Consider the following 13230-nt stretch of genomic DNA (forward strand, 5'->3'; position numbering starts at 1 on the left):
GGGTATGCCAATGATTTTTTATTATTAAAACTTTTTTCTGTTTTAATTTATATTAATGTTTAAAAAAGGTTAATTTTCCGCTTATTGAATGTTTATCCTGTTCGGCCCGCAACCTTATGTGTGATTTGAGTTTTGGCCCGCTGAGCGATTGAGTTTGACACCCCTGATATAGACTGATTAAGTTGTTGTTTTGGTTTTAATACCATTTTGCAGCACACAATGGCAGCCGGTATAACTGGTAGAGGGGACTGATTAATTAGTGAATTAGTTCTTGGCTGTAGAAGGGTGATAGTGATTGAGATTCAAATTGTAAAATATTACATGTTTTTGGATGCCATAAAGTTGCCCAAAATTAGTTTTTGATGTCTTGTAATTTTGGCACATCAATTAAAAAAAACCCAGTAATTTTACATTTATGTTTTTGGACATGATTTTAGTTCTCCAGTGATAGGATACTAACTCAGACTAATATCATTTTCAGATGGGGGAGAATAGTATAATGGTATCTTACCTAATATTGAGAAATAAATCTCAGTTGTACAAACATTGTAATTATCAGCCATTCTTCTAATGGCAGTTTTTTTTAATTTTACTTTCAGGTAGGACATTACGGGGCAAAGCATTCTACAATGTTCATGGGAAAGTTTATTGTGAAGAGGACTATTTGGTAAGTCCATGCACTTTTTTGAATTGCACTAGATCAGGCCTTGGATTAAAGCTCACATCATCGAGCACTGTACACCAAAATAATATGCATCATTACAGATAGCTACACGTCAGTTTTGGAAAATAAATAAGTAGATTCTGGTACTAGAAGATAGGACTGAAGCTTGCCCTGCATATCGTGCAGAAGTGCAGTGTACACGTAGCATTTTGTTTTAATGAGAAATAGTCACTTTGTTATTTAGAACTTTTTTATGCAAGACCTCAGTAATTTAGATTTTTGAACTTAGATTACATTGCAAAAAAGTTTGGTTCCTCCATCCATCGTGACCATGAATGATATTTTTAATATTAATAGGGATATTGCTCGATATATCCTGATTCAATTTTTTTTGCATGAAATAGCCACAGATGAAATCAAAATATGTAATATCAGCATATATCATTGTAAACAGTCACCCCTAGTTCTGCCTTACACATGCATCTGGCTAAGGGAGTTGACTTTTGATATGCTAACAGCAAGGATGTATTGATTTATCTCTGGATGATGCCTGTATCCATGGGCATGCAGAATATGTTAGGCTTTCTGGCAGTGGCTTTGTGTGTCAGACAGTTAAAACAGCTGAAGTGAATTGATTTTTCTTCAGTGGTATATTTACAAAGAATTTGTGAAAGATTGCTAAGAGTAAAATTGTGAGCAAAAGCTTTCTGTGAAACAGATGCTATCTTGTAAAATGTTTTTAATAGCAGCAATCACATAATCACATACCCATTGCTATTGTGCCACTGTACTCTTTTGTCCATTTGATGTGAATAAATCCTCCCACAGGGTAGAGAATTGCTAGTACGACATAATCCGCATGTACATCTCATGTGGTCTATCTGCAGAATGGTCATCACTATTAAGGACACCATGCTGTAAAGACATTATGCCTAGATTGTCACCAGAGAAAATTTGTAGCGAGTGTACATATGCCAGTAACCTTTGCCTCCTTTTAGAATTCGGGTCTTTAATGGACCTTCAGGAGTTTGGGTACAGTCTTCTAAATTTCAATATGCAACTAAGGTATGGGTAAGTCCTTGTGTTAAAGGAATAATAACGGAACCTCCCTAACATAGAGGCCAGTGTATTCCTTCATCAAAAAAATAGACTGACATGCCACCAATAAAGTCAGTGAATTTCTTTGATTTCCTTCAGCATGTATATTAATATCTGACAGTGCTCTAGCTTCGCATTGTTGTTGCACGTGTGTCTGCATTGTCACTTAATAAAAGTTTCAGCATTGGGAAATGTCTTTCTTTTCTAAAAGAAAAAGACAGGTATATTCCAACAAGTCATTCAATAGTTACCTCGTGCATACACAGGGTGTACTTAGTATGCACTGCATACAACCAGGTGAGTTTACAGGACAGTATGTGGGGCATTGTGGCCATAAGATACATTGGGACACACAAAAGTTGCATCAATTACTCAAAGTGCACATGAAAAAATATTTGTTATGCACTTTACGTATTATGGCCTTCTGAAACTTGGAATCTAGCTTATTTCAGTTGCAGCTGTCAATGGGGGGGGGGAGCTTTCCTTCTCACCTTTGGAATGTTCTGGTTTTTTTTCTTGCAGCCCCCACCTCCACCCAGGGTTGTGCAAGAGGCTTGGCCCTTCAGGTTGGAAGAGCATTCCTGGGTCCAGGACTGAATGTTCGAGGAGTTGATTGCCCCTCCCACAAAGGAGGAGTAAGACACTCCTCATGTTCCATGCAGTGTGTTGCTCCTTCCTAAGATAGAGGTGTTGCACCACTCACCTCATGCCCTGAATAACATGTTGCTCCCTGCAGAGAGGGAGATGGTGGCACTGCTCCCTTCATCCCCTGGGAAGCATGTTGCTTCTTCCTGTTATGGAGATGATGTATCGCACATATCATAGCCACAGCAGTGTGTTCCTACATCTGGCTAGGGAGTTGGTGCACTGTACATGTCAAAGGAAGCATGTTGCTCCCTATGATATGGGAGGTGGTGCACCACTCCCTACACGTAAGGGATAGTGTGTTGTGCCCTTCCAATATGGGGGATCAGCTTTATATCATATACCTCTCTCTCGGCAGTGAGTACCATTCTTTGCATTTTGGATAAGTTTAACAAGAGCATCAGCCTACCCACCTAACCTTCCAATTAAGCTGTGCAATAACAACAGTACATTATTGCTGCTATTAAAATTTAGTTTGTTTTGGGGGTGGATAGGTAAAACAAGTTTGAATTATGGAATTCTTACTTGTTGCTATTGTCAGATGCCCTCCTCCCACCCAGCTCCAGTGTCCTGGCATAATCATTGTCTATTGAAAAGATGGACCATGCAACGTGCACAAGCAGAGATGCTGCCAGGCTGCAGGATTGTGGGTTTATCACAACAAAGATCATTACTCACACAAAAGCTTCTGAGAACCATATGGGAAAAGGTCACACAAATTATTTGTGGTTCTCGCAATTTGCTGTACCCAACATGCATTGTATTTTTTTTGTTTCATTTTCTTAAAAGACAAAAATGAAAAATAACAGTTTGTCAAATTAAGTCTTGGTTGTCCATTTCACCAGTGATCTCACCCAAGCTGTACAAAGGTAGATTTAGTGTTGGAATACAAGCATCTGTATGATTGAGATCTGCTGTGGTTTTTGCAGAAATTATTATGAAGTTCCAATTTAATTGTCTCTTAGAGGGGTCTAACAATCTGCATTGATCAGCCATAACAGAACTGTATAGAGCATAACAAGCAATGAGTTTTATGACTGTTAAAATGGAACATAACAGATTTCTTTATGGTAAGATCGTCTGCTGTTGTCATACTATCAAGCAAGAGGAAAGCTCTCATGTTCCAGTGAGAACTGAAGATGTTGCATGAACTGAAGACACAGAAATAGTCAGCACCTCATCCACAGCACATGGATTTGGAGGCTGACAAGGAACAGAAATTATAAGGCAGGTGATTGATTAACTACAAATGATTTTGGCTAGAACCAAAAAGGGTGGATGCTATGTATTCTCTGTCAAAAATCTAAGAAAGATAATCCATTTACTAATGAAAATGGTTTCACATGTTAACATAAGTTCTTCAGAGATTGCAAACTTGGCTAAATACAGCCTTGCAGCTAATGTAATCCTACAAAAGAAAATATCCCAGGGACAACATGATCGAGTTGTGGAAAATTATATTCAAACAAGATGAAGACCAATTCCCTAATGTGTTTAAATTGGCCTAAATTGCAGTTGTTTTCTCATTACAAACAGCAGTTTGTGAGAGGGGAAGTAGTTCACAAAACAGAATTCACCCTGCTCTTGACATCAGAAACTGATCACTTGAGATAGGGGGTGGGGTGTGTGTGTGTGTGTGTTATAGACCATTTCCTATTTCCCATGGCTTTGAAGAAGTGGAATGATAAGCAGAGAAGGACTATTTACCAGCTCATCAAATTAAATTGGGTATGCAGATACTTTATATATTGTTGTCAGATAAATATTGTCGCAAATTTGGTATGCATATACCTTAAAATAATGTAGTCACCCATCAACTCCCCTGATCCCCCCACCCCGGAGGTAGGTGTTTGGGACATCACCCTCAAGAAAATTATTGGCAACACCTTTGCATGAGTGCATTGTATCATACTGATAACTCTGCACACTGAGGAGGATGTATTTACATCAAATGAATGGTTTCTTTTGGTACTGAAAAGCAAAGCTATGCAATAGCATGTATGTATTATATAATTAAAATTAGCTGCACACCCCCCCCATACATTTTCAAGATAAATCTTTGCTTATGATTTTTGCTATAAGCAATGTGTTGTGAAAACAATGTGGCATATGGAAGATGACTAGTAGTAATTAATCTTGGTTGGTTTTCTTGTTTGAGCTTCTCTGATTATTTCAAACACTCTACTGTTTGTTTCATTTAGCTGAGATTTAAAGCTAATACAGAAAAGCCTAAAGTGGTTCAAAGTCTTTACCTTAGGATGACGAAATTCAAAAGGGAAAATGCTGTATTACTTTCCATTGACCCCCTCCCCCCCCCACCTCCCTGCTTTTATTGATCAATTGGTAAACTCCCATCTGTATAACTCTTTTTACTAGTGGTGAGTTAATGTAGCAACACTCTTGGGCAGGCACTAGCTCCAGGCCTGCCAATTGACATAACTCTGTCAAAATAATAGTATAAATCAGCAGTTGGGTGGAATGTATTAAAAATAGGCTGACCTTGGAATAATCTGTCTCTAATGGTGAAACATTGTAGTGAGAACTTCATCTGTCAGTGCTAATTAAGCTTAAAACCCTTTATTTTTGAAAGGGTAAGGTTTGAGCTGGTCCTTTGTGCCTTCAGTTTCATGTTTTTTTTTCTTTTATGTACTTGATCCAATGCTCAGTACCTCTTTGTCAGCAGTGTTCCTTTTGAAGACCAAAGCACTTATGTCATTGGGTGGAAGAAACTATCAAGCAAGCTGCCTCATTTTGTACCAGTCTTTTCTGCCACATGAATGATAGTTGATTTACATTTAGATGGGTCAGTGTTTTGTGAGAATTTCTTGGTAATAACATTTTTAATCATTGGAAGGAGAATAGGGACTTTGTTGTAAATTTCGTTACTGAAGAGAATATGGGGGAGAAGCAGCGTGGTACACATAGTTGACATTGCTTTACAAGCTTTACTTGTAGCTAAGATTTTTTTTTATTGCAAAGTAGTTTTCAGTGCATGGACTGACAATTTGGTGCTACTTCCAAGAAGGAAATGAAGTTTACAAACCTTCATGTGTTGTAAACACTTCTTTTCACAGTGTGTATTCTCAAATTCACAACATTGAGATGGAGTGACCTAATTAGTAATAATGCATGTTATATTGTCTGATCACAAGACCTAGTGAGTTTATTGTACAGCTGTGAGGCCATGCTTTTTATTTGATTTTGATCAAATTTTGGAGTTCGATTCTACAACATCACTATCACAGCTGAGTTTGAATATGTGGGAAATCTAAACATAATAATAATCTGATATGTTACAACGCTGAAGACCTTATTCTGATTGAGTTTTCATTAAACTTAAAGCATATGCTTATTTCAGTGGGATTTCTGACAAGTTTGATTGTGATCAAGATAAAATGCATATGAATGAGGTGATCTTGCTTCGGATAGGTTGAGCTAATGTTAACAGATGAGGGTCCTTCTTTCAGATTAGATTTTGTTCACACTTGGAATATTTGCTTTTTATCATGATGATCTTGGACAGTTTTTGTATTAAAGAAGTGATCTTGTATCTGATCGGATGAGCATGTTACCATTATTTAAGTCTAGTTTCTAATCGAATTTTGATTAAACATATATCATCAGTCTTTAAAATGAGTTGATAATGAGCAAAATTCATGCATATTAAATGAGGTGATGAATGGACCTTTAGTTCTTGCATTTATGCAGGGCATGTGAACAAATCAGAAAGATGTCTAGTAAATCTAGTCCTGTTCTATATCATCAATAAGACCACTGGCAGTGTCACCCCAACTCCCTGATGAACAGCCGGACACTCAGTCTGGGCAAAATGAAAACAGTATCCATCATTTGATATAAAATTCTGCCTCTGGGGGTACACTCATTTTGAGAACTAATGAAAAAGATGGTATGGGGGACTGGTCTGTTTGGAAGAAAGACTTTACATTTTGAATGGAAAACAACCATAAAGTGGTTATGAGAGATGGAACCCATCAATACATGTGATCATGTGCAACTGACAGGTAACAAAAATATAAAAGCAGTGAATCAGTACAGTGATGTATCAAAAAATAAAAACAGATGTCTCACATACAGGTATCTGAAAGTTATGCAGTGATGATGCCATAAACAAATGTCAGACTGACAGTGGAATTTGATATTAATGATATGGACGAGATGAAATCAGTTAGTCATATTGCTGTGTCTGCAGTGTGGCACTATATAGTAAAATCTTAAATTGTAGAAATCATGTACATTAAAAAGTTTTCAAATCCAAACAGAAAGAGTTACTCGCAAATACTCTTATTGCTGGGGCAACCCAATCCAGTTGCATATTTAAGACAACTTAATATTTAAGGAAAGTATCTTCCCCGAGTTACACATGAAGGATTTAATGTGTATATGTGTGTATATATATATGTATGTATATATATATGTGTGTGTATATATATATATATATATATATATATATATATATATATATATATATATATATATATATATATATATATATATATATATATATATATATGTGTGTGTGTGTGTGCGTGTATATATATATATTTACTGCAACTTTGAACCTTAAAAGTAATAATTCTTTCTTCAGGAGACTTTTCTTTTGTAAAAATTTAATTTCACATACACACTGTAGTTATCAAAATTGTAAAAATCTTTCGGTTCTTTAATTTTCACGATTGCATTTAAGAAATTCAATAAAATATATAGCACATGTTTAGACCTTGTTATTAATTCAGGACAAAAATACATTTAGACACTGTAAGGAAGCTTGGGTATATAATAAAAAGTTCATTATACAGATTGTTCAATAACCTCTTAATATTGACTAATACGAATGACAGCTGGGTTTGGGGTTACATAATTTAACCCCTAGCTGGAATTACGGGAACCAGATAGAAAGGAAGAAAGTAGGAATTGTGCAATTTCAGTTGAACAATGTACAGAAATCAGCAAAATAAAACATCTTGGGTATTAAAATGAATAATTTATAATTTATAGTTGAAGAAAAAGTACAATGTAGAAATATTATTAGAGGCAATGCACAATTGCGGGCTAGAATAAACTGTGTGGAATATTGTAAATAAGGATAGGAGTGTGCAAAATTATTGATATTTGTTTGCAAGTGTTTATATTTGTTTCTGATATTGATTTTGCTCCAGTAACAATTTTTTTGTTGTAAAAACATGTACAAGTTTATAAATTTATCTGCAGAGAGTATTTCCCCACTTTTAAGATTCTTACATATTTGGAAGCAAATTTTGTATGTTTTGTGAAATCAGATTTGATATTTGACAGTATTACCATGTTAAAATGCCTAAAAACATTTGTCATTTATGTCATCACATGTAATGTGCATTATATATTATGACATTTCATATTTTCAGTGCCGTTGCTCACAGATTATTTGGAATTTTTATTTTGCATGTTTAGCTTTTAATAAAAGAAAGTATGCTAACATGCATTTCTCCTCAAACACTTCCAGATTTAAGTAACATGAGTAATGAAATCCATGACCTATAAAACTCCAACGCATTTTGTGAAGTATATTTTGAATTTGTGTGAAAAGTTAAATGAAAGTGTCATCTGTAAACTTTAAATGATCTTGGCTTACAATGATTATGGGCAAGAGACTGTGCATATTATGTATGCCTTTATCTTTAGAAAGAATTGTAATCAGAGTTTAGTAAAATAGATAGTTGACATTTCAAGCTTGGGCAATTGGTTACATAGTGTTCTTACAGTACTACTGGTATATAGTCTGTTTAGTAAAACGGTCAAGTGTTAAATTGTGCAAGTAAGGTGAGTGATATTTTTGTTTTTTGGCTTTTTTTTTTAGTGATATGAGCACAGCTTGGGCCTCTTGCTAGTAATTGTGCCTACTTTGAGTTGTACAGGGTTCTCTCTTTGTTGATACTGTGCCTTGTGTCTGCAGCACATTCATTGCCAAGTTACATTTTCCAGCAGTGCCATTTTTCCCCTTTGGAACCTCATATTAACTGGCCTGTATGGCAGTGCATTGATCTTCTGTGACAAAACATGAAAAACAAGTGCTGAAGTCCCCAAACAAAATTCGACAGGTGCTAATGAAAAGCCGTACAAAACAAACTGCTCTAGGTTTATTTTTTTAATTAAGTGAATTCATGGATATGTATTCCAATTATAAAATGATGTCTCCCTTTATGATTGCTGACTTAAATGTCAACACTGGTTCAATTGTGGAAGCTTTTTTTTCTTCTTCTTCAGTTTCTCAGGGAAAAATTCATTCCAGTGTCCATGGATCAAGTTTCCAACTTATTCATATCCTCTGATCACACTTCAAAATGAATTATTAGTATACTAAGCCTGCAGCATAGAGATGTCAGTTGTCATTTACTTCCTGTTGATGCAGCTACTCACTTGTGTCTCTTGTAGGCAGTATACCTATATCATGCACGAGGTCCAAAGTACAATTGCAGACCCTTTATTTGACCCTAGTCTGCATACCAAAAGTGCACTTATCTATATAATCCAGATAGAGCCATATATCCATTCTACACACTTTTTTGTAATCTTTAATGTATATTAGAATTTCCAAAAATATTATATTAAATGGGAAATTGTAAAATGTATCCTTAGGAGCTAATTAATTCCAATTTAAGCTGTAACTACCTAACTCTATTTTAAGCACCTTATATCTGCTAATATAGCTTTAAATTTCACAACAATTGGTGATTAAACTAAATGTTTAATTATTAAGGGAAACTTGTTATCATTGATTTTATATTAAGTCTGTAAACACACTCCTACCACTTTAGCTGACTGCTACTGGTGGCCTATGGGTCATACCAAAGACTTATAAAAATGGTACTAACAACTGCCTTGCTAGGCGCTCAGCATTAAGAGGTTAGTGTTAGGACTGGTCGGCCTGGTGTCAGGGTAATGTGACTGGGTGGGACATCATGCTACATGTCTGCGGCATGATGCCCCAGTGCTAGACTTCACTAAAAACTGTCGCACTGCAGACATCATAGCAATATGACTGAATTTTTTAAAAGCTTTGTTAAAAATCCATATCACTCACTCACTCACCGCTATAGTGACTTTGCTTCAGATTGCCTCTGCTAGCAAGGTGACATAACACCATTGCCCTTGAGTGGCTGCAGATGTTTAGTCAGGATCATAGCCCTAAATTTAATAGTAAATAAAAATGTACACATATAATATATACATACAATTAATAAATTTATGAAGAGAATTTAGAACATTTATATATGAATGTTCTTCTCTTCTAAAACATATAAATACCATACCACCTGAAATAACTATATTTAGCCCTATAATACTTCACTGACTTGGGTTAAATTTGTGTTTTAAGTTTATTTCTCAAGTTCATTTAGTTCATGCTAGAATCTTCAAATTTGATGTTTATATGCATTTCCGTTATCGCACACCCATACAAGAAAAGAAGCTTCTGGTGACTTGTATCTTTGACTGTCGATGTCAAGTTTATATCTTGAGCTCATGCAACCACAATACATTCTGGTTTGAAAATAGAACATGGAGAAGAAAGAAAAAAAGATTATTGAAAAATAACACATTTTTTAGTTAAGGGAAAGAATTCATTGGGAATAATTTTCAATTTAAAGATTTATCCCATACATTTTAAGAGAAATTGATGTTATTTTGGTAGACTTAATATTCTAACAGTTGGCAGTATCATATCTAGTGTTCTTTTTTTCTCTCAACAAGTTGTTCTGTTTTGTCAGCTATGTTCAAAGTGAATGATTGGCTTTGAGGAATCGACCTTGTTTATTACATGCTCATTTAATCTTATATGCTTCATATGGCATTTGATACAGCTTATTATTCAATTTTAAGCATAGATCTTTATTGACATATTGAATCAAACTTTTATAAATCCCAGTTCATTTTGAATTACATTTCTACTGAAAAGCTAAAATATTTTGAAAATATAATAATGGGGGTATGTAATAAATACACAGCTGTGGTCATGTTTTGTACTGGGTTGGGGAATGAAGAGAATTTGATATGGTATATGAACCTGAGTCCCGCCTTGACAGCCTTGACATATCCCTGTGCCACATCAACTTGCTCTTTCTGCAGACTCAGAACAGAACAAGTTTTGAATTTTGTTTATTTATGTCACAGGGCTTCTGTTATTGCTTGTGATTTATCTATAAATAATGCCTGTACCACTCTGGTTTATATGCTGTTTGAATTGTGCCATAAAGAATGGCAGGGTAGAACCTTTGGATGTGTGTTGGATAGCACAGTGGCTAATATAATGAACTTTAAAAGCAATGGTAATAAATTCTACATCCCCCATTGTCACTAAAGTACTTTCTTATTTAAGCAGAACTTCTGTTCATGCTGTCCTGTTTTTGTTTCTAAATATGTACACATTCTGCTATTGTTTTGTTTTTATGGTTGGTCTTTTTAAAGGTATCATCAGTGACACTTGCAATTAGTTATTTTACTTAGGAATTTATTTGTCATGCTGAAATTATGCTTGTAATGCCAGGTATCTGTTAATGCAGTTCTCTTTTACCAGATACATAAATAAATACTGGTTCAACCCAAGTTCACTCATTGAGCATACTGGTTCATTAATTTAAAAGGCAAGGACCCTCCTCTGTCTCAGCACTCACAGGTTTGAACTCTAGCTCTAGTCAGTGCCCTGTCTAACAGTGCTAATTGGGCTTGTTGTACATATCACATTTACTTTAACTGGTATAACACGTGATAGGGGGGTGGTATTTTCATTGTACACATCACAGATACTGCTACTGGTATAAAATACGCCCGTGTATCTTCATTATATTATCTTTGTACAAAATCACATATACTGTAACTGGTGTAAAATGTGACCCAGGGTGTGTATCTTCATTATATTATCTTTGTACAAAATTACATAAACTGTAACTGGTGTAAAATGTGAACCAGGCTGTTTATCTTTATTATATCTTCACTGTACTCATTGTATACACTGTAACTGTTCAAAAATGTAACTCAGGTGTGTTTCTTAATTTTATTTTCATCGTACACATTGTATATAATGAATCTCCATTGTACACATCACATATACTGTAACTGGTATAAAATGACCCAGTATGTATATTCATTTTATTTTCACATATACTATAGCTGTTCTAAAATGGGACCCAGGCTGTATATCTTTTATTTTCATTGTACAAATAACATATAATAATACTGTATCTGGCATGAAAGTAGCTTCTCGGGGGTCAGTGGTTCTTTCCGGGGTTTTCCCGGGGTTCTTCCTCCACCATTAATACTGGCCGCCATGTATAGCCTATTGTGTGCTGAAAAATGGTGTTAAACCCCACAACAACAACAATCTGGCATAAAATGTGACCAAGGGTGTGTTACATTATCTTCATTATATCTTCATTGTACAAATAACCTATTCTGTAACTGGTATAAAATGTGACCTAGGGTGTGTCACAGTATCTTCATTATATTTTCATTGTACAAATAACATACTGTAACTGGTATAAAATGTGACCATGGGTGTATATATTCATTCTATCCCAATACATACTAGGACCAGTTTTGAGAAACAGCTTGAACTACTCTGTCTCTTTTAACACATTATTAGCAATATCATGCAGAGGAAATGAGAGCTAAGTGCCTTTCCCATGGACACACAGGCAGCTGTCACAGGGTGGTCTGGGTGGGTATTGATAGCATGACCCTTGGATTACAAATCAAATAATGTACTTGGAAGTTAGATTTGAGTGCTTGGATTTTTACCTCCATAAATTGGGGCCCCGAGTGGCCGAGTGGTCTAAAACGCTCATTGTTAAGGATGTCACCCAAAACAGTGATATCATACAATTGATCATCTTCTTACAGAAACAGAGAAAATAGATAGGAATTCAAATTTAAATTAAACAAAATATGTGTTCTCTTTAGTATTTTATACACTTTTAAACATCTGGGGCACCCAAGTTAGGCACTTTTGGATTGAGGTCTGCATTCATGCATTGTCCAGATTCTTTGTGATATTACTACGTAGGTGAATGTTTTATGCTTCAGACTGAGTAAGGGACCAAACATTTAATGGGGTGGTTGGGTCTGGGATTTAAAAAAGCCAACTTCTTGCCCACATATAGCTTGAACAAATCTTGCTCTTAATTTTTAGGAGAAAAGAACTTGTAATATCAATTACTTTTTTTTGAAAAAGAAATTATCATGAGGCAAGACAGAAAAATATCCCATTTCAACAGAAGATTATTAGCTTCTCCATTGAAAATTAAATGGTCATTCCCTACTGTTGAATGTTGTTTGCGAAGAATAATATGTTCCATGTTTTTGTTGTGTTTCGCAAAAGTAAAACTATCAATCAGGAGTTCTAAAATTTAGTTTGCTGCTCATTGCTTGCTTTGCTGATGGCTTTTATCTTACTCACAGCTGTACATTTGCTGTTCAAAATGAATCACACTTCCACACTTATGAACTACTGAAATTGTATATGGTGAAAGTCAGATTTGAAAGAAACATTGCTGCTAATAAAGAACTAGCCTGTACTTGTTAATAAATGTAGCTGGAACATTTTCATTCAAGACAAAAAAAAGTAGTTACCCGGTACCATTGTTCTAAAACATATATCTTTGATTTACCTAACTTTGAATTTTGGTTGTTCCCCATTGTCTACTTTAGACATGCACATTTTGCCTAATAGATTCTTCCACAAAGGATTCTTAACATTATCCTAACTGTTATCAGTAACCCATGCAAAGGTGGTTGTTGCTTTCTTACCAACTTTTCTTTTAATTACCTCAACA

General features: G+C 35.2%; 1 protein-coding gene across 2 annotated transcripts in view; it reads left to right on the plus strand.

The window, feature by feature from the left end:
- Window positions 1-13230, plus strand: part of LOC149780470 (uncharacterized) — a 106003-nt gene that overhangs the window by 64748 nt on the left and 28025 nt on the right. For both annotated transcript variants that reach the window (XM_089937426.1, XM_089937424.1), the window contains exon 3: window positions 600-667. In XM_089937426.1, coding sequence (XP_089793552.1) covers window positions 600-667 — 68 coding nt within the window. The remainder of the gene's footprint in view (window positions 1-599; window positions 668-13230) is intronic.

Source organism: Sinohyriopsis cumingii, chromosome 16, assembly GCF_028554795.1.
Source record: "Sinohyriopsis cumingii isolate HCF-2022 chromosome 16, ASM2855479v2, whole genome shotgun sequence".
In the NCBI taxonomy this organism is placed as follows: domain Eukaryota; kingdom Metazoa; phylum Mollusca; class Bivalvia; order Unionida; family Unionidae; genus Sinohyriopsis; species Sinohyriopsis cumingii.